General features: G+C 40.3%; 1 protein-coding gene across 1 annotated transcript in view; it reads left to right on the top strand.

Moving 5' to 3' along the window:
• Positions 1-17,273, top strand: part of zdhhc17 (zinc finger DHHC-type palmitoyltransferase 17) — a 40,956-nt gene extending 23,683 nt beyond the window's left edge. The window contains exons 2-17 of the mRNA XM_060903737.1: positions 5,747-5,850; positions 5,954-6,076; positions 6,171-6,248; positions 8,915-9,059; positions 12,636-12,700; positions 12,779-12,941; positions 13,020-13,145; positions 13,304-13,446; positions 13,634-13,736; positions 14,710-14,832; positions 14,931-14,993; positions 15,080-15,173; positions 16,087-16,170; positions 16,249-16,406; positions 16,753-16,847; positions 16,985-17,273. Of these exons, the coding sequence (XP_060759720.1) occupies positions 5,747-5,850; positions 5,954-6,076; positions 6,171-6,248; positions 8,915-9,059; positions 12,636-12,700; positions 12,779-12,941; positions 13,020-13,145; positions 13,304-13,446; positions 13,634-13,736; positions 14,710-14,832; positions 14,931-14,993; positions 15,080-15,173; positions 16,087-16,170; positions 16,249-16,406; positions 16,753-16,847; positions 16,985-17,123 (1,806 nt within the window). The 3' untranslated portion in view covers positions 17,124-17,273. The remainder of the gene's footprint in view (positions 1-5,746; positions 5,851-5,953; positions 6,077-6,170; positions 6,249-8,914; positions 9,060-12,635; positions 12,701-12,778; positions 12,942-13,019; positions 13,146-13,303; positions 13,447-13,633; positions 13,737-14,709; positions 14,833-14,930; positions 14,994-15,079; positions 15,174-16,086; positions 16,171-16,248; positions 16,407-16,752; positions 16,848-16,984) is intronic.
• The last annotated feature ends 1,078 nt before the right edge of the window (positions 17,274-18,351 follow it).

Below are 18,351 nucleotides of genomic sequence, written 5' to 3'. Positions count from 1 at the left end.
CTGTTTGTGGCGTGCACTTAAGACCTTGTACATCTATGTAGAATCTACTCCACAGGTATGGCGTTGATGCTCGCACAGGCTGAAGTATTTTTACCTGCATGTAAGGTGTGTGTGTCTCCTCTAGGAGGTGCTGTTGCATGAAACACTAAAATTTACTACTTTTACACACAGAAGAAGAGTGGAATGTGAGTTTTGTATTTCAGTCTAGGAATAATGCAGAAAATAACACAGAAAATGTTTCAGAACAGCTTTACTGGGGGAAAATGAAACCTTGCGTGATTTAATTATAGACTGAGTGAATTCAGACTAAAAGCATTTCTGAAGTGTATTAACATGTCTGTATTCAGTAGTATGAGTGGCTTGAAGTGAAACTCCCACTGTGCGGTCAGGAGTGAGGCACAAAAATATAAGACTGTAGTGTGTGTTTATTTTCTAAACGGTTTTAACATTTTACTGCTTAAAATAGAACAGGGAAAGATTAAACTAGAAAGTGGGGGGGAAAAAAAAAAAAAAAGACACCCAACCTGAGGTCATAGGGTGGACAAACATGTTCAGGCATCATGGAAAAGGTTTAGATTATTCAAAACAAAATTACATACAATTAAGTAGTTACACCATCTCCTCTTCAGCTATGCAAGTAGACCATTTTCTCCCCTTTTTTTTCTCCCAGCTTTTTTTTGGAGATGTATACTATAAGTCAGCCGTTCAAGAAGATGCCAATGTTTAACCATACGAATAAACAGGGATACAGTAGATCCATTTTTCTGTAGCCAATGCTTTGTAATAGCTTTTTTTCTCTGTGGCCAGCAAGATCTTTAAGATGTATTTATCATCATTACTTGGTTCATCAGGGATGAGCCTGAAAAACAGAGAGGTGAATGTTGTATCGATATTAAAACCCAAGACATCTGTGGTAATTGTAGCCACATACTTCCAAAACATTTGAATGGAAGAACAAAACCAAAAGACATGGGCATGATCAACCATGGTTTCTCCACATTCTCTTCAGCAGCCTAACTGAGTGCCAGTTTATTTAGCTTTTTGTTTAGGAGTAATAAAAGATTGAATCGGGCTTTTCCAGTAGAAGTCTCTCCAGGCCAAGGAGTTGGTTGTGGATGACTGTGTTGTCCAGACTCTCAGCCAAGTGTCCTCAGTTATTTCAATATCCAGTTCTTTTTTTCCCCATCATTGTTTTGCATAGTCTGTGGAGTCCTTTTCCAGTGATGTGATGCTGTAGTACAACTTGCTATTAATCCTTTATCACTTCTAGAGTTATAAGCATCAGCAAATAATTGAATAACAATTGGTAATTCTTTTGGGTTATGGCCTTTAATGTTTAGTGAAAATAATCACAGTTCTAGGTACCTGAAAGTCCTGTTTGCTCAACCCATAGGTGTTGACACAGATGATCAAAACTATAAAGTTCCCATTTTTTAACTATCTTGCATAAACTGGTGATGCCAAGATAAGCCCAATGCCTGTATCTATGATCATACAATGCCGGTATATAATCAGGGTCATATGCTGGCCATCTAAGCAGTTTAACCTTTCTCTGGAGTTGGAAGTGTTGAACAACTTCTGTCCATATTTTCAATTAAAAATTCACCCACTGACTTTTCATCTGTGGTATTTGCTTCTCCCCATCAACACAGCCTATTAGTGACTGGACTGGTGTATCTAAGAAAGGAAACTCTTTTCTTCCACTTTGCTTCATAAAATGGATTGCACTGCATACTAGAGGCCTCAGCTGAGCTGATGTATAATAATCCTTCAGCGATGGGAGGGACAGGGCCCCCCTTCTCAGTTTTTAACTGAAGAATAGAGAATTTTACCCATGGTCTCTTATTATTCTGAATTAATCGTAAAATATGTTTATTCCATTCTCTAAATTGTAGGGTTGCAAAATTCCTGGGAATTTTCAGAGTGGAAAATTTCCATGGAAATGAACAGGAATTTATGGGAATTTGGGGGAACTTTTGGGAATTTTCAAACGCAACTTTACTTAAAAATTAATACAAAAAAATAAGGTCCTTTTATTCAGATTAGGATATTTCTCTGGGTCTCTGTTCTGTTCAGAAGAACATGCAAACAAAAACAAGCATGTAACTAATTAACCAACTGAGAAAATTAATAACCACCAAATGTTTTACAAAAACAATACGGGTTTTCCCTGGTACATGTATAATGAATTAAACAATAACCTTAGACTTTGTGAGAACTTATCTTCAAAAGCAACTTTAACTCTACTTATGATTTTGAAGACCGCTTCCTGTAACTTTTTTTTATTTACTAATTATACTTCAACAGCTTGAATTCCTTTTTCATTTTGCAACTGGTTTGTAAACCATATCCTGTCAAGTAATTTGCTTGCAAATTATTGGATTAGAAGTAATGATTAGGGTATACAATGCAACTAAAACAATGACATTAAACAGCCTTGCTCCAGATTCAAAGAAAAAAGTGGCACTAATATATTTTACAAGCAGCAAAACTTATTTCAAGACTGCTTGTAATTAGACATTTAAAATTTTACATTTTCTTAATATTCCTTATTTTATGATGTGATACCTTTTGTGATTAAATCTGTAGACAAGTCAAGTTTTGTAAAATTTTGTAATAAAAATGGTCAAAATTGAGTTTTTGCAAGATTTTTAGAAATCACTACTTGTTATGCAATGAATTAGGTTTCCAGTTAATTCTTACCAAAGGGTACACTCTAGAAAAATAATCTATTCAGTTCAAAATTACTAGATATCTTGTCCGAGGGACACTTAATAGAAATCTATTCAAATGCAGATTCGAGAGGTCCCCAACACACACATTTATTCAAAATATGTGTAGTAGACCAAGGGATACAAGACCTTCTACACTTTTGTGGTAGGGAATTTGGGAATGCGCATTTGACCTTTGACAATTTTGACGGAATTTCTATTAAGTGTTCCTCGGACTAGATAATTGAGATTGAGAATAATCATTTTTCACTGAAAAATCTGAAATATAACACTAATATTGAAAAACTAAAAGCCTTTTATTAAAGGAATACCCCGGAGTGAAATGCTTTCTAGGTCTATTTTTGCATTATTGGGAGTGCATACGTTGAGTTGCTACCACAATCACGTCAATCGGATGTGTTTTGAGAACATTAGTTTTTTGCGATTTCAACCGGAAAGCGCTAACACGGCAGTGCGCGGGGTGTGTCTTTTTGCTGATACAAAACGCTAGTTTTGAAACCATTGCAAAGCTCAAAACAACATGACAGTTCTGTGGAAGTGAGTAGAGGGTTCCTACAAACAAAACGAAGTGTCCCTGGCTCTGCAAGTGCACGGATAGTGTGTAGAAGAGTAAATACAAAGCCAGTGACCTTACCTGAATTTGGTCTTCTCCAGACGCCATCTTCATGGGACAGTCCGTAAAAGTCTAGTGCTGTCCCATGAAGATGGCGTCTGGAGAAGACCAAATTCAGGTAAGGTCACTGGCTTTGTACTCCACCTGTTAATGTCAGTGTGTGTGAGTGAATATAATATAAAATATATAAAGCTTAGTTTCTCATGTTCTACTCCAGACATGTGAGTTTCCTGCCAAAACGCTATATTTATCTTTTCCCTTTTAATTTTAGCTATCGTTTTGCTGCGTTTTATCGGATTATTTAGTCCATTTGCATTCAAAAACGGTACATTATAATATTGATAATGCATCTAGTTTACCGTTATAATATTGTAATCCCCCTGATCTCAAACAAGAAAAATAAAATTGAACAAAAAAACCCTTCAAGAACTAGAATACAAAGCATTGAACAGAGCTTCCCACAACAAAAGTGACATGTCACCTTTAGCAATGAGGGGAGATGGCGACAGAGTGGAGTCCCTCAGTAACAGGAAAGTAGTTTTGTGTCTTTCTGTCTATGGTGCATAGGTATCAACAGATGAGAGATAATCCAACCATGAGGAATCAAACTATTGGATAAGTCATTGCTCCGCAGGGTCTGTCTCCCTCCTATGATACTCTTTCAGTTTCTTCCGGACCTACTGCTGGAACTGCTCCTTATCTCTGCCAGATTGGGTACCCATAGTCTCCCACGGCAGCAGTTGAGCCAGCACTTCCTCTGTAATGCCCTCATTCTCCGTCCCACTGATGACTTTATTCACCTTAAGACCCTGTTTTTGCAAATCCTCCGCTGCTTGTATTGCACTGTTGTACGTGACTGAGCCCGTTTTGAAGTAGACTCGCATTTTGGTTAAGGTCGTTTGGAATCGTATTCCATTTTCCTTCAAGGCCTTCTTGACTGGTACGTATTCCTTCCTCTTCTTCTGCACGGCCTCTGCATAATCATGGTCAGAGTATAGATGCTTGTTTTGAAAGCGGTGCTCCTTCTTCCAGGCAGTATGAAGCATCTTCTCCTTAACTGAAAACTTGAGGAAATGGACCACCATAGAATGTGGTGGTGCATTTGCAGATGGTTTCGGTGCCAGGCTGCAGTGTGCGTGCTCTATCCCCAGGTCACTGCCCCAGTCTGGGTTGAGGTCATCTCCAAGTTCTGACTTTATCATATTCACAACAAATGTAACTGCAGACGTGCCCTCAGCATCCCCTGGGATACCATAAATCCATATATTGTTGCGTCTGGAATGTCCTTCCATCTCAGTCACTTTATCTTGTAGTGCTCGTTGGTTTTCAAGCAGCTGGGTGAGAGCACATTTGACACCGATGTGCCATTGCTCCGTGTCTGCCATGTTTTTCTCCACATCTCTGACGCGCTTCTCTAATCCTTCCATCTGGCCTGACATGTCTTGTATCTTCCTGTGTATTTCTGTTGTGAATTCATCTATTTTGTTTTTTAATGTCCTCTGTAAAGAACATACGAAACTCCAACAGGTCACTTTTCAGCTCACCTCGAAGCATCACCATCCCTGTATTCGTGATCTCACTCACCACTTCGCGGATTAGGCCCAGGCTTTCATTTTCTCTATGGCCGCCTTCTTGCAGCGGGACTCCGCCGACCCCGGCTTCCTTCTCCGTTTCTCGTTCCACATTATTTCGTGTCTTTCCTCCTTTCTTATTTTTGTCCCCACTCATTATTATGTCTGTTTCTATCAATTTGTTTGAAAAAGACACGAATTAAATGGGGAGTTTTAGCGCTGAGACCGTAGCTCCATATTTATGCTTCCATACTAGCTAACGTGCCACCAGAAGCCCCCATAGAGTAAGTTTTTAGGATTAAACTGGCTGTGATGGTGAACTACAGCCCCTATAGAGCTTGAGACCTGCTTTGGAACTCCGAACTGAAGATGCACATGTGAGCAAAGCTTCATTTCAGCACTCGGGTGTAAACACTCAGACATGAGCAGTTTTAATGATTTAATGTTGAAAAGGAAGACAATGATGAACCTGTTTTTTTTTTTTTTTTTATGATGTGAAAATTTTCACATCATAAAAAAACCTTCACATCTAAAATCAAATAAACGTAAACTCTTCACGTTCAGCTTCAGAACCTCCAGTTAGACGTCTAATAACAAAAATTAATAATAATAAATTTTATTTATAAGCGCCTTTCAAGGTACCCAAGGACACTGAACAGTAAAAACAAACAATAAAAAGCAAAACCATAGGATAAGAGCAACAATAATATCATGAGATCAATAATAACAATATTACTATTACTAATATTACTATTAAAATTACAAGAAATGTACATGAATGTGGGTCTGTTTTTTCCCCCCCAAAAAAAACAAAAAACGTGTGTATGCAGGAGCTGAAGCCTCAGAGTCACTATAATCATGGTTATAGTGAGAATGTCAGCCGCAAGAATCACGTGGACGACTATAGTACTTGGGACATTGTTAAAGCCACACAGTGAGTGTAACACACATGCACACAGTTTCCTTTTTTAGATTCTGTGAATGAGGTGTTTTGGAGAAATAAATATGACCTTACTGTCAATCCGTTGTGTGTGTAGGTATGGTATATTTGAGCGGTGTCGTGAGCTGGTAGAAGCAGGGTACGACGTTCGTCAGCCTGATAAAGAAAATGTGACACTTTTACACTGGGCTGCTATTAACAACCGCATCGACTTGGTCAAGTGAGTCACACACTGTCCTTCAGTTCCTGGGTGTCCCTTCGCGCGTGTGTGTGTGCACAAGATTCTCAGTGTGTAATGCTTTGTGTGTCAACAGATACTACATCTCAAAGGGTGCCATCGTGGACCAGCTGGGAGGAGATCTGAACTCCACACCCCTGCACTGGGCTACCAGGTGAGTTTTCATGATCCTGTTTGTTTGGGTTTTTTTCTGTTAAAATATTGGTTGAATGTTATAACACCAGTGTTTTTACTGTGAAATCCACCACTGATATTTTTCATCCGAGCTCAATCCGGGACATGGAGAACCAAAACAGTGACGCACATCTCTGTCACTTGTGAGGAAATGGATAAATTGTTTTGATAAATTTGCGGAGTTTGTTTGCGAATGTGTCTCCTGATCTGAACCCAATCGAACACCTATGGGGAATTCTGAAGAGACAAGTTGAGCATCACTCTCCGTCCAGCATCCAGTCACTAAAAGAGGTCATTGTTGAAGAATGGAAAAAAAGATTGACGTTGCAAAATGTCGCCAACTTGTTCATTCCATGCCTAGAAGACTTGGTGCTGTCATTAAAAATCATGGAGGCCATATAAAGTACTAGATGTAGTAGTTTTTGTTGTGGGGTGTACTCATTTTTGCACCACCCTAATTTGAGTAAAACTGAAAAATGTGTAATCTAAGTTTACATTATTAATCTTACTTTCCCGTTATAAGTTAAACAGATGTTATATTAAACTTTGTCTTGTCAACATTTTGGAAATTGTTTGTGTTCAATGAGATATTGTTTAAAATGTTACGTTTCAAAGGGGGTGCACTCATTTACGCTGAGCACTGTAGTTAAAAGAAAATCACACGTTGGCTTGACGATATGAAGTTTATCTTCTCGTGTTGAAAAACGCGTTTTTTTTCATACGAAATACATCATGGATCTGAGTGACATATTTCCCGATATTTCACTCCGATGACGTCACTCCCAGTGTTTTCCCATTGACAAGACGTGTATTGTCAAAATGGTGAACCGAATCAAAATTAAAATTCTTTTGATTAACTTTTTTTTTTTGGTGAACGTGTCCATATAATATAAAGAACATTACACAGTGGTGCAAAGATATGAAGTTTATCTTCTTGTGTTGAAAAATATTTCACTCATTCACTTGACTCACCTCGTGATATACAGTGGTGCTTGAAAGTTTGTGAACCCTTTAGAATTTTCTATATTTCTGCATAAATATGACCTAAAACATCAGATTTTCACACAAGTCCTAAAAGTAGATAAAGAGAACCCAGTTAAACACATGAGACAAAAATATTATACTTGATCATTTATTTATTGAGGAAAATGATCCAATATTAAATATCTGTGAGTAGCAAAAGTATGTGAACCTCTAGGATTAGCAGTTAATTTGAAGGTGAAATTAGAGTCAGGTGTTTTCAATCAGTGGGATGACAATCAGGTGTGAGTGGGCACCCTGTTTTATTTAAAGAACAGGGATCTATCAAAGTCTGATCTTCACAACACATGTTCGTGGAAGTGTAACATGGCACGAACAAAGGAGATTTCTGAGGACCTCAGAAAAAGCGTTGTTGATGCTCATCAGGCTGGAAAAGGTTACAAAACCATCTCTAAAGAGTTTGGACTCCACTAATCCACAGTCCGACAGATTGTGTACAAATGGAGGAAATTCAAGACCATTGTTACCCTCCCCAGGAGTGGGCGACCAACAAAGATCACTCCAAGAGCAAGGCGTGTAATAGTCAGCGAGGTCACAAAGGACCCCAGGGTAACTTCTAAGCAACTGAAGGCCTCTCTCACATTGGCTAATGTTAATGAGTCCACCATCAGGAGAACACTGAACAACAATGGTGTGCATGGCAGGGTTGCAAGGAGAAAGCCACTGCTCTCCAAAAAGAACATTGCTGCTCTTCTGCAGTTTGCTAAAGATCACGTGGACAAGCCAGAAGGCTATTGTCCTTCGGATGAGACCAAAATAGAACTTTTTGGTTTAAATGAGAAGCGTTATGTTTGGAGAAAGGAAAACACTGCATTCCAGCATAAGAACCTTATCCCATCTGTGAAACATGGTGGTGGTAGCATCATGGTTTGGGCCTGTTTTGCTGCATCTGGGCCAGGACGGCTTGCCATCATTGATGGAGCAATGAATTCTGAATTATACCAGCGAATTCTAAAGGAAAATGTCAGGACATCTGTCCATGAACTGAATCTCAAGAGAAGGTGGGTCATGCAGCAAGACAACGACCCTAAGCACACAAGTTGTTCTACCAAAGAATGGTTAAAGAAGAATAAAGTGAATGTTTTGGAATGGCCAAGTCAAAGTCCTGACCTTAATCCAATGGAAATGTTGTGGAAGGACCTGAAGTGAGCAGTTCATGTGAGGAAACCCACCAACATCCCAGAGTTGAAGCTGTTCTGTACGGAGGAACGGGCTAAAATTCCTCCAAGCCGGTGTGCAGGACTGATCAACAGTTACCGCAAACGTTTAGTTGCAGTTATTGCTGCACAAGGGGGTCACACCACATACTGAAAGCAAAGGTTCACTTACTTTTGCCACTCACAGATATGTAATATTGGATCATTTTCCTCAATAAATGATCAAGTATAATATTTTCTCATGTGTTTAACTGGGTTCTCTTTATCTACTTTTAGGACTTGTGTGAAAATCTGATGTTGTTTTAGGTCATATTTATGCAGAAATACAGAAAATTCTAAAGGGTTCACAAACTTTCAAGCACCACTGTATACATTCACCACTCGAAGATAAACTTCGTATCTTCACACAACTGTGTAATATCCTCCTATAAATAATTTCCATTTTTAGGCAGGGTCATCTCTCGATGGTGGTTCAGCTGATGAAACTGGGGGCAGATCCATCTTTGATTGACGGTGAGGGCTGCACATGTGTCCACCTCGCAGCTCAGTTTGGCCACACCTCCATTGTTGCTTATCTCATCGCTAAAGGACAGGTAATGTGTGCGCGCACACACACCCACCCCAGTGTGGCTGCCGGCTTTCATTCCATGATTTCAGTGAGTCTGGGCTGTAGTGATGCTGCAGGCCTGAAACGCAGGAATGGATGTACACTACCGTTCAAAAGTTTGGGGTCACCCAGACAATTTTGTGTTTTCCATGAAAAGTCACACTTTTATTTCCCACCATAAGTTGTAAAATGAATAGAAAATATAGTCGACATTTTTCTGGCCATTTTGAGCGTTTAATCGACCCCACAAATGTGATGCTCCAGAAACTCAATCTGCTCAAAGGAAGGTCAGTTTTATAGCTTCTCTAAAGAGCTCAACTGTTTTCAGCTGTGCTAACATGATTGTACAAGGGTTTTCTAGTCATCCATTAGCCTTCTGAGGCAATGAGCAAACACACTGTACCATTAGAACACTGGAGTGAGAGTTGCTGGAAATGGGCCTCTATACACCTATGGAGATATTGCACCAAAAACCAGACATTTGCAGCTAGAAGAGTCATTTACCACATTAGCAATGTATAGAGTGGATTTCTGATTAGTTTAAAGTGATCTTCATTGAAAAGAACAGTGCTTTTCTTTCAAAAATAAGGACATTTCAAAGTGTCCCCAAACTTTTGAACGGTAGTGTATATTAACAAACAAAATGAATTTGATCAGAGAAAACATAAAAGATCTTGAGTTCATTCTGTCTGCAACGAAACACAATTCAAAGTACATTTAGAAATTGCTGCTTTTTTTTTTTTTTCCCCCATTTTCCATACCAGCTCAACTTTTTCTGATTTTGGGTTGTATTTCAGGGAACTTTAATTTCACAATTCCCCATTTTATTTATTTCTGGTGACCTTTTTATTCCCAAATGGCACATTTATTTCCCAACTCTTTTTATTTCTCTGTTATATTCAAATGAAAGGGGCGTGGTTATCTCACAGATTAAGACCAAAGCAGCAGCACTGAATCACTGAAGGTTCAGCATCACTGAATGTACAACAATGCTGTGAAAATTTCTGTCTGATGGAAGACAACATGGTGGTTGTTCATCTGTGTATGATGTCTGACTCTGAGAAAAGCATCTCAGAATTATTGAGAGATACTGCCACCTGCCTCGACGGGGTAGTGACCAGGCCAGCCAACGCCACGATCGCGAGCATATTGCCTGGCACATCCTGAGGCAGACGTCCCGCACCTGTGCTTGAAGTAACTTCTTGGATGTCTTCCATGTGAACATGGTGCTGTCAGTTTCAAACAATGTAAAACTTCTACATCCATGTCTGTGTCTTCAGGAGCCGTTATCCACCCGAGTAGTTCTAAAGTGTCTTCAGTATGGACCAAAATAGTATATACTGATGAACCATATAGATCAGTTCAACCTGATGAGGACAGCATGGTAACTCGGAGCCCACCGATGTCTTCCATATTGTCTGTCCAACAGCGTGAATGAATCGATTTAGTGCAGTGTTGCCAAAACTTCTCACCAGAAATCACTGTTGACTTTCTGAAATGTTCCTTAAAAAGTCACTGAATTGATAACACACAGTCTGTGCTGTTACTTTGGACAGAATGTGAAAACCACGCCCAGTTTATTTCGGTATCGCAGATGGAAATAAGAGTTTGGAAAAATTGTGGCATTAGGAAATAAAAGCTCCCTGAAATAAAAGTAGTTCTATTGAAAAAAAAAAAAATTCTAAAATAAAAACTTATTTATTTGCTTGTGTATTAATTGTCTCCTCCATGTATTTGAGGATTTTATAATGGTCTTTTATCAACTTTTTCATAGGTATATATTTATTTCTTAGGAATATTTGTTATATAAAACATTAAGTGTTGGTTGTTGATTTAAAGCCAGCCAAAACCCAAAAATAAACACTGTTTGCTGATCACAGCAAGTGCCCTGATGTGTCCCCCATGCACATTTAAATTAAAAATAAAACTTCCAAACAATAATTTATTCATTTGAACAGTGGTATTGTTAAAAATATGCTTGCCTGGGCGTGGTCATTTGCACTGAAACTGGATATCCACCTGTGATGGAACCAGATCACTGGAACGCCGCTCGTGTTCGTTACACAGAGCCATCAAATAAAGGCTTCTGATTCTCAAAAAAAAAATACCCGGGAGCCGTGTGTGTGTGGTTTTTCACTGCTTCAGATGGAAAAGAAAGAACATCACTGTGCTGTAATGTATCTGTGACACACAAAGGCTTCCAATTCTAATAATCAGAAATTTTCTTTTTTTTTAAGTGGCAAAAATCCGTGAATCAACAGATTTCACTTTTATGAAGATTGACTCTCACTCGGCGAGAAAACGCACATGCAGTACTGACACAGCTACTAGTAAACAATGCCTGTTGTCATAGCGGCGTGACTCTTGCCATCTAAAAAGATCACTTTTCTCAGTGAATTAAAAATGAGCAAAAGCACCACAAAAGTACAAAGAGAATTTTAATTTTTGAGAAAAAAAAAAAACTGCAAATGTCACGTTTATAGACAACAGAAGGCTTCCCAGGGGGTGAGTGAGTGATCCTCAGGGTTGTTTACAACAGTTTAGAAGTGATGTATTCACTCGCTCTCAGCCTCGGTAATCATGTGGTGAGTGAGTGACGTCACAATCCTGAGATCAGGGAGCGATATCTGAACCTCAGAGAGAGTGAGATGTCGGCGCTCAGGGACATTTTATTTTAAAATAAAACTCCATCTGTACACAGTATACAGGTACAAATATGAACAAGTGAACACTCAAACACGTCCTTATGGAGATTATCTGTCAGTATAAGGGAGGTTATTTTGGGTTTTGTTTGATTTGAGTATTTTACTGAAATGGCATTCCAGACTTGCAAACCATTCTGTGACCTGACTGGTTTACTACAGTATTCCTGGCCAATGAGAGAACTGATAGAGGGTTAATAATCCTTAGGCAGCTGGGCCATAGAAGGTTCACGCTGCACGCTGCATGCTACACGCTACACGTTCACGTGAAGAACCGGACCCTGGGCCATTAAACTTCATGCTTGGATGTTCACGTGTTGCGTCTGTTCTACTTTGACCGAGTAACCAACAATATGGACTCTTCGGATGACGACGATTGCCTCATTCTGCTTTTACTGAGACAGAGGAAGAGAAAAAGGAACAGAATTTGGAGCCGAGAACACTTCCTTCTGAGAGAAACCCGTGGTGAATTTCACCGAACATTCTATAATCTGCTTGACAATCCCGATGAAGAACTATTTTTCAATTATACCATTCAATTATATTTTTTCTGAAGTTTTCCCCTGAAAGCATAGAGTTATCTCCCTAGACCCGTTCTGATTGGCTGGCGCGGCGGTGACCGCATGCATTGACTGGAATTTCCATCTTCACGCCTAGAAAAAAGTGTGCATGTTCATTTCTTGCTTCACGCGTGAAGTGTGCAGCGTGCAACGTGAACGCCGTTCTATGGCCCAGAGCAAGTCATGCTACGTTTGTCCACTTTTCTTTACACGCATGCAGCGTGCAGCGTGAACCTTCTATGGCCCAGCTGCCTTATTGATAATGAAATAGATATTTGCTTTCTGTCTGTCTTATTGCAGGATGTTGATATGATGGATCAGAATGGAATGACTCCTCTAATGTGGGCGGCATATCGCACACACAGGTATCGACACGCATGCCATGTGTTTTTTCCTCTTTAACTCTCATTTTGAGCACTAATAGAGATCATTCTTATATTTAGTGTGGACCCGACACGTTTGTTGTTGACGTTTAATGTTTCGGTGAATCTGGGTGATAAATATCATAAGAACACGGCACTGCACTGGGCAGTTCTCGCAGGAAACACCACTGTAATTAGCCTGCTGTTGGAAGCTAACGCTAATGTAGATGCACAGAACATAAAGGTATGTATTCACTTAAACATTTTCTGTAGCTCCTGCCAGAACATATTAGTATTGTATGTTAATTTGTGTGTGTGTCAGGGAGAGACGGCGCTGGACTTGGCCAAACAGAGGAAAAATGTGTGGATGATAAATCACTTGCAGGAGGCGAGACAGGCAAAAGGCTATGACGCACCATCGTACCTCAAGCGTCTAAAAATGGACAAGGTTAATTTAATTATTAATAATCTGCCAGGCCAAGACCACACCTCCAAGACACACAGGCGTGCAAATCCCTAGGGACTAGGCACACCGTGTGACCAAAAAAACCCCAGCAATGTGTATTCTGTTTTTTTGTATTTATTGTGCGTATTTGTTTTGTATAGGAGTTCCGGCAGAAGTTGATGTTGTTCACGCCTTTTGTTGTGATCTGGTTGGTGGGATTTATCGCTGATCTGGACGTTGACTCGTGGCTTATTAAGGGACTGATGTATGCGGCAGTTTGGATCACTGTGCAGTTCCTCTCCAAGTAAGAAACGCACACGAGTGTGTTTTGGATGTCTGTTTGCACTATTGATATTCGCAGTAAGATTTCTGCACTTAACTTTTTAATATAATGTTCTGGCAATTCCTATTTTAATTTCTACCATTTTAACAGTTTTTAATCTGTCTCATTCTTGTTGTCTGCCTGTCTTTGTCTGTCTGTCTTTGCGCAGGTCTTTCTTTGATCACTCCATGCACAGTACTCTTCCTCTAGGTATTTATTTGGCCACAAAGTTCTGGATGTACATCACTTGGTTCTACTGGTTCTGGAATGATATCCTTAAGTCATATTGTCTGTAATAAGTATACACTTTATTTTTCTGTAAAGCTGCTTTGTGACTGTCTATTGTTAAAAGTGCTATAAAAAAATAAACTGAATTGACCAAGTTAGTTCCCCTGCAGTACTCAGTGATTTTGTACATTTTAAAGTGCATATCACGGGTAAATTCAGGAGCAAGATCAATGTAATTGTCCTATTTTATATTAAACTTTGGTCAAATCTGTCACATTTTGTGCAATTTTTTTACCTTGCGCAATACCAGAAAAATTCAGTTGAAATCAAGCCATTTGAGGCGAATTGGTCCGCCTCTGAAAAAACTTGGCATTTGGATTTCCCGGCAAACGTTGATTTTCATGACGTCGCGTGCGGGACGCCTCCCTCTGAATCATACGTCAGCGCTGGTTTGTTTATGAGAAAACGGCCAGGTGTTTTTCTGCAAATTTCTTCAACGTTATCATGCAATTATTAAAATGGTTGACAGATGTATCGTAGGAGGGTGTAGCAACACCAGTCATGATGGGATTAGTACTCATCGTTTCCCAAAAGACCGGACAATGAGAGAGAAATGGGAGCGCTTGGTCTACACAGGCTGTGCACTGAAACCGTGCAAAGCTCTCGCAGCCTGCTGGCGCTTCCGCAGGTAACGTCACGAATCTGGCTCCAGACTCCCTTGAGATTTTTCCAGATGCGTTTTATTTTATTTTTGTCTGCTGTAGACAGATGGCCTTGTGCAAAATTACCCTTCTGGATGAGTGTGTAAAGGGACATACTTTCATATAAAAAAACATGAAATTGGTCCAGAATATGCACTTTAAGGTTCTGTAGATGAAGGTTCCACAGGCTGCAATAAAATCAGGTCACTTTTACACTGCAGTTATTTCATCTCTGTAGAATAAGTCCATGAAGAGAAGCATTTAGTCTTGGAATTGTGAAGCATCTTGATGTAGCTTTCCTTAATGCCCTTTACATCTTCCTTTCATCTCCATCCACCTGCCCTTCCTGCTCAACAGTCTCGCACTCTTCTACAACTTCGGCAAATCCTGGAAATCTGATCCAGGCATTATTAAAGCCACAGAGGAGCAGAAAAAGAAGGTCATTCACACACTCACTAACACATGCAGAGAAAAATGCTGTATTGTTTTCTGTTTACTAAAGAGAGCCTCATTGTGTGTGTGTGTGTGTGTGTGTAGACTATAGTGGAGCTGGCTGAATCTGGCAGCTTGGATCTCAGTATCTTCTGCAGCACGTGTTTAGTGAGTACCATCACTCAGCAGCTACGCACGTGTTTTAAACACACACCTCACTTCCTGTCATTAACATGGTGTGATGCTGTGTGTAGATACGGAAGCCCATCAGGTCCAAACACTGTGCTGTGTGTAACCGTTGCATCGCCAAGTTTGATCATCATTGCCCCTGGGTAGGAAACTGTGTGGGTGAGTTACACATTGACCTTTAACCTGTAATCAAGAACTTCAATCCCATCTCCAGAAGCTGTCTGACCTTTAACCCTTAGCCATGATCTCTACCCTCTGACCTTTGACCCAAGAACAACTGATCTGTAGTAATTATTAGGTTTTGAATAACAATCTTTAATAATGGAACCATGAAACCTATACCCTGTAACCCCTGACTGTTGATCCATGTTCTAAAAAGATAAACTTCATAAATTCTGAACATGGGGCCTGAACCATTGACCCTATCTTAAGAAGGATAATTCAGTCCAATTCAATTTATTTGTATCGTGCTTTTAACAATGGACATTGTTGCAAAGTAGCTTTACAAATTTATCAAGATGTTTAAACATATATATATAAACTAATAAATTTATCCCTGATGATGAAGCCTGAGGTGACGGTGTTGAGGAAAAACTCCCTCAGGCGACTCGAGGAAGAAACCTCGAGAGGAACCAGACTCTAAAGGGAACCCGTCCCCATCTGGGTGATAACCGACAGCGTGATTTTATAAATAACTCACTTCTATAACTGTGTCCTATAGTGTCACGAACTACAACTGGGTAACCAGGAAATTCATTATAGTTTAACAGGAAGTCTGTTTTGTTGAAGTTATAAACTGTTCATTGATGAAGACTTGAGTGTAAAACTGTTCATGACAACTGCAGCCCTAAAGTTATCATGGTGATTGTAGTCCAAAACCATCAGAGCTAAACTACAAGTGTCCGGAGCGTCTTCTAATTGTCTTTCAGCAACCTAAGTGCTTAACCTTTTGACCCCTGACCAATAGCCTTGGTTTCTAGCAGGATAACTTTTTTAAAACCTGCGCCTCTGACCCCTAACCTTTGACCCCAGTTACCCAACAGCTTTGTTGTGGTTGTTTCCCATCATACAGGAAGTGGAAATCACCGCTACTTCATGGGTTACCTGTTCTTCCTGTTGTGTATGATCTGCTGGATGATATATGGCTGCATCTGCTGTGAGTTATCTCTCTCACATGCATGCGCGCACAATTAATTGTGATTAGTTGAATACTCATCCTGATTATGTTCCTCAGATTGGAGGCTGCACTGCTCCAGTAGCTACAGCACAGATGGACTGTGGGTATTCATCACTCAGATCTCGTCCTGCTCTCCCTGGATGTTCTGGATGTTTCTCAACAGTGTGTTTCACTTCATGTGGGTCTCTGTGCTCATCATGTGCCAGCTTTACCAGGTCAGAATACACACCGTGTATGGACGTGTGATGCGGGATGAGGGTTTGGAGTGGGTGGGGCTTAGACCAGTGGGAAAATCAAACTGTATGTGATGCCTTCACAAATGTTCATCACGCGCACATCTCTCACACACAGGCCATATGTTTCACACCTGTTTCTCTCTGATGTGTTTAAAACACACATGTGCTTCACACAGTTTTCCCAGCATAGGGTTTGAGGTGAAGGTGATATGGAGTAGAACAAGTGAGTGCATGTAGATGGTGTGTTCTCACTCTCACCACGGCGATTTCTTTGGTTAATTAATGATTCCACATAATAAAGGAGTGTGTGTGTGTCTCTTTTTAGATTGCTGGTCTGGGCATCACCACTAATGAGCGCATGAATGCAAGACGCTACAAACACTTTAAAGTCACAGCGACGTCCATCGAGAGTCCTTTCAAGTGAGTAACACACTCAGGGCTAGCAGCCACTTTACAACCAACCATTCTACTGAGTGCAGCTGTGATGTTAAAGCTGGTGCTGGCTCCTCCCCTTGTCCTTCACCAACTGTGTGCGTGTTTTTGTTTTTTCCCCCCAGTCATGGCTGTGTGAGGAACCTGATTGATTTCTTTGAGCTGCGTTGCTGTGGGCTGCTGAGACCGACACATGTCGACTGGACCACCCAGTACACCATCGAGTATGACCAGACATCTGGCTCGGGCTACCAGCTCGTCTAACAAACACACGTGCATGCAGTGTGTTAGTGAAGAAGGAGGGGAGGAGCCTCAGCTTGGAGGATGGGAGCAATGCCTCACTTCAGCTGGAACTGCTTCATCAAGAGACTACAGGGGACACACACACACACACACACACACACACACACACACGTGCTTGCCCACACGGAGCAGTTCAGTTTGATTGGTAGATTCATCATTGTATTTCTGTCTTGCTTCATCACTGATATCTCCCCCCCCCCTCCCCCCCCAAGATGAACACTTTAGGGTGGGGGGTGTATTTGCGCTCTCAGTCCCGCCTCCACTGATTCACTCAAGTGCATAATTTAAAGAAAAGCCCAGTGATTGGCTGTAACGTTAAAGCCGTGATATGGGAACAGGCTGAGTCACACTGCAGCTCGTGGAACTCCACATGATCCTGAGCTGATTATTTACTCCAGGAGCCAACCAGAGGAGGTCTGAGAGAGTCATGTGATTGTCATTCTGATGGACGTATGTGTTCTATTGATGAGCACTACGGTGAAATGGTTTTATTCATAATGTGACCATATTTATTTTAAACCTATTTAATGTAACTGATATTGTGTGTTGTCTGTTTTATTGTTGTGTGAGTGAGAGAGAGCTTTCATACTCCGTTGTTTAAAATTTGTTTTAAATTCAATCATGAACTGCGATGAGGCTCCACCCACTCTTTCATGCACTGATACATTTTGCCCATCGTTAACAGGTGATCTTCAGATGGAGCAGTTGCCTCGGTAACACTCCATTTCCAGTTCTTGGACTTTGATGTAAAAATGTGTAAATACAACTGAGTTTCTGTCTGTGAGATTCATTTTTGTTATTGTCAGTGCTAAAGCTGCTCCTCCAGTTGCATTTTATTTTTTACTTGCGATGGAAAAGCCTGTAATATACGCTGTGTGAGCGAGAGGGAGATGGAGAAGGTGTCTCGCTGCATGAGCGATGCTCACACTAAACTCTGTACAGTGAATGTTCAGTATTTACACGTCCTTTATTTTTTACATTTCAGACACTGTGTACACATTAGAGAATGAGTGTGTGAGAGAGGATGTATGGCTGTATGCACATCAGCTCTGCATTTGTGATGTATTTAAATGTTTTGTATTAATCATCAAATTTTTTTTAATTTTTGCTGGACTTTTTTTCACTGGATGTAAAAAATGTAGAACAAAATCAGTTACTGTAGAGAGAGAGAGTGTGTGTGTGTGTGTGT

The sequence above is a fragment of the Neoarius graeffei genome, chromosome 21 (genome assembly GCF_027579695.1).
Source record: "Neoarius graeffei isolate fNeoGra1 chromosome 21, fNeoGra1.pri, whole genome shotgun sequence".
Lineage (NCBI taxonomy): Eukaryota > Metazoa > Chordata > Actinopteri > Siluriformes > Ariidae > Neoarius > Neoarius graeffei.
The sequence above is the reverse complement of the archived record's forward strand: the minus strand, read 5'-3'. Positions and strand labels throughout refer to the sequence as shown.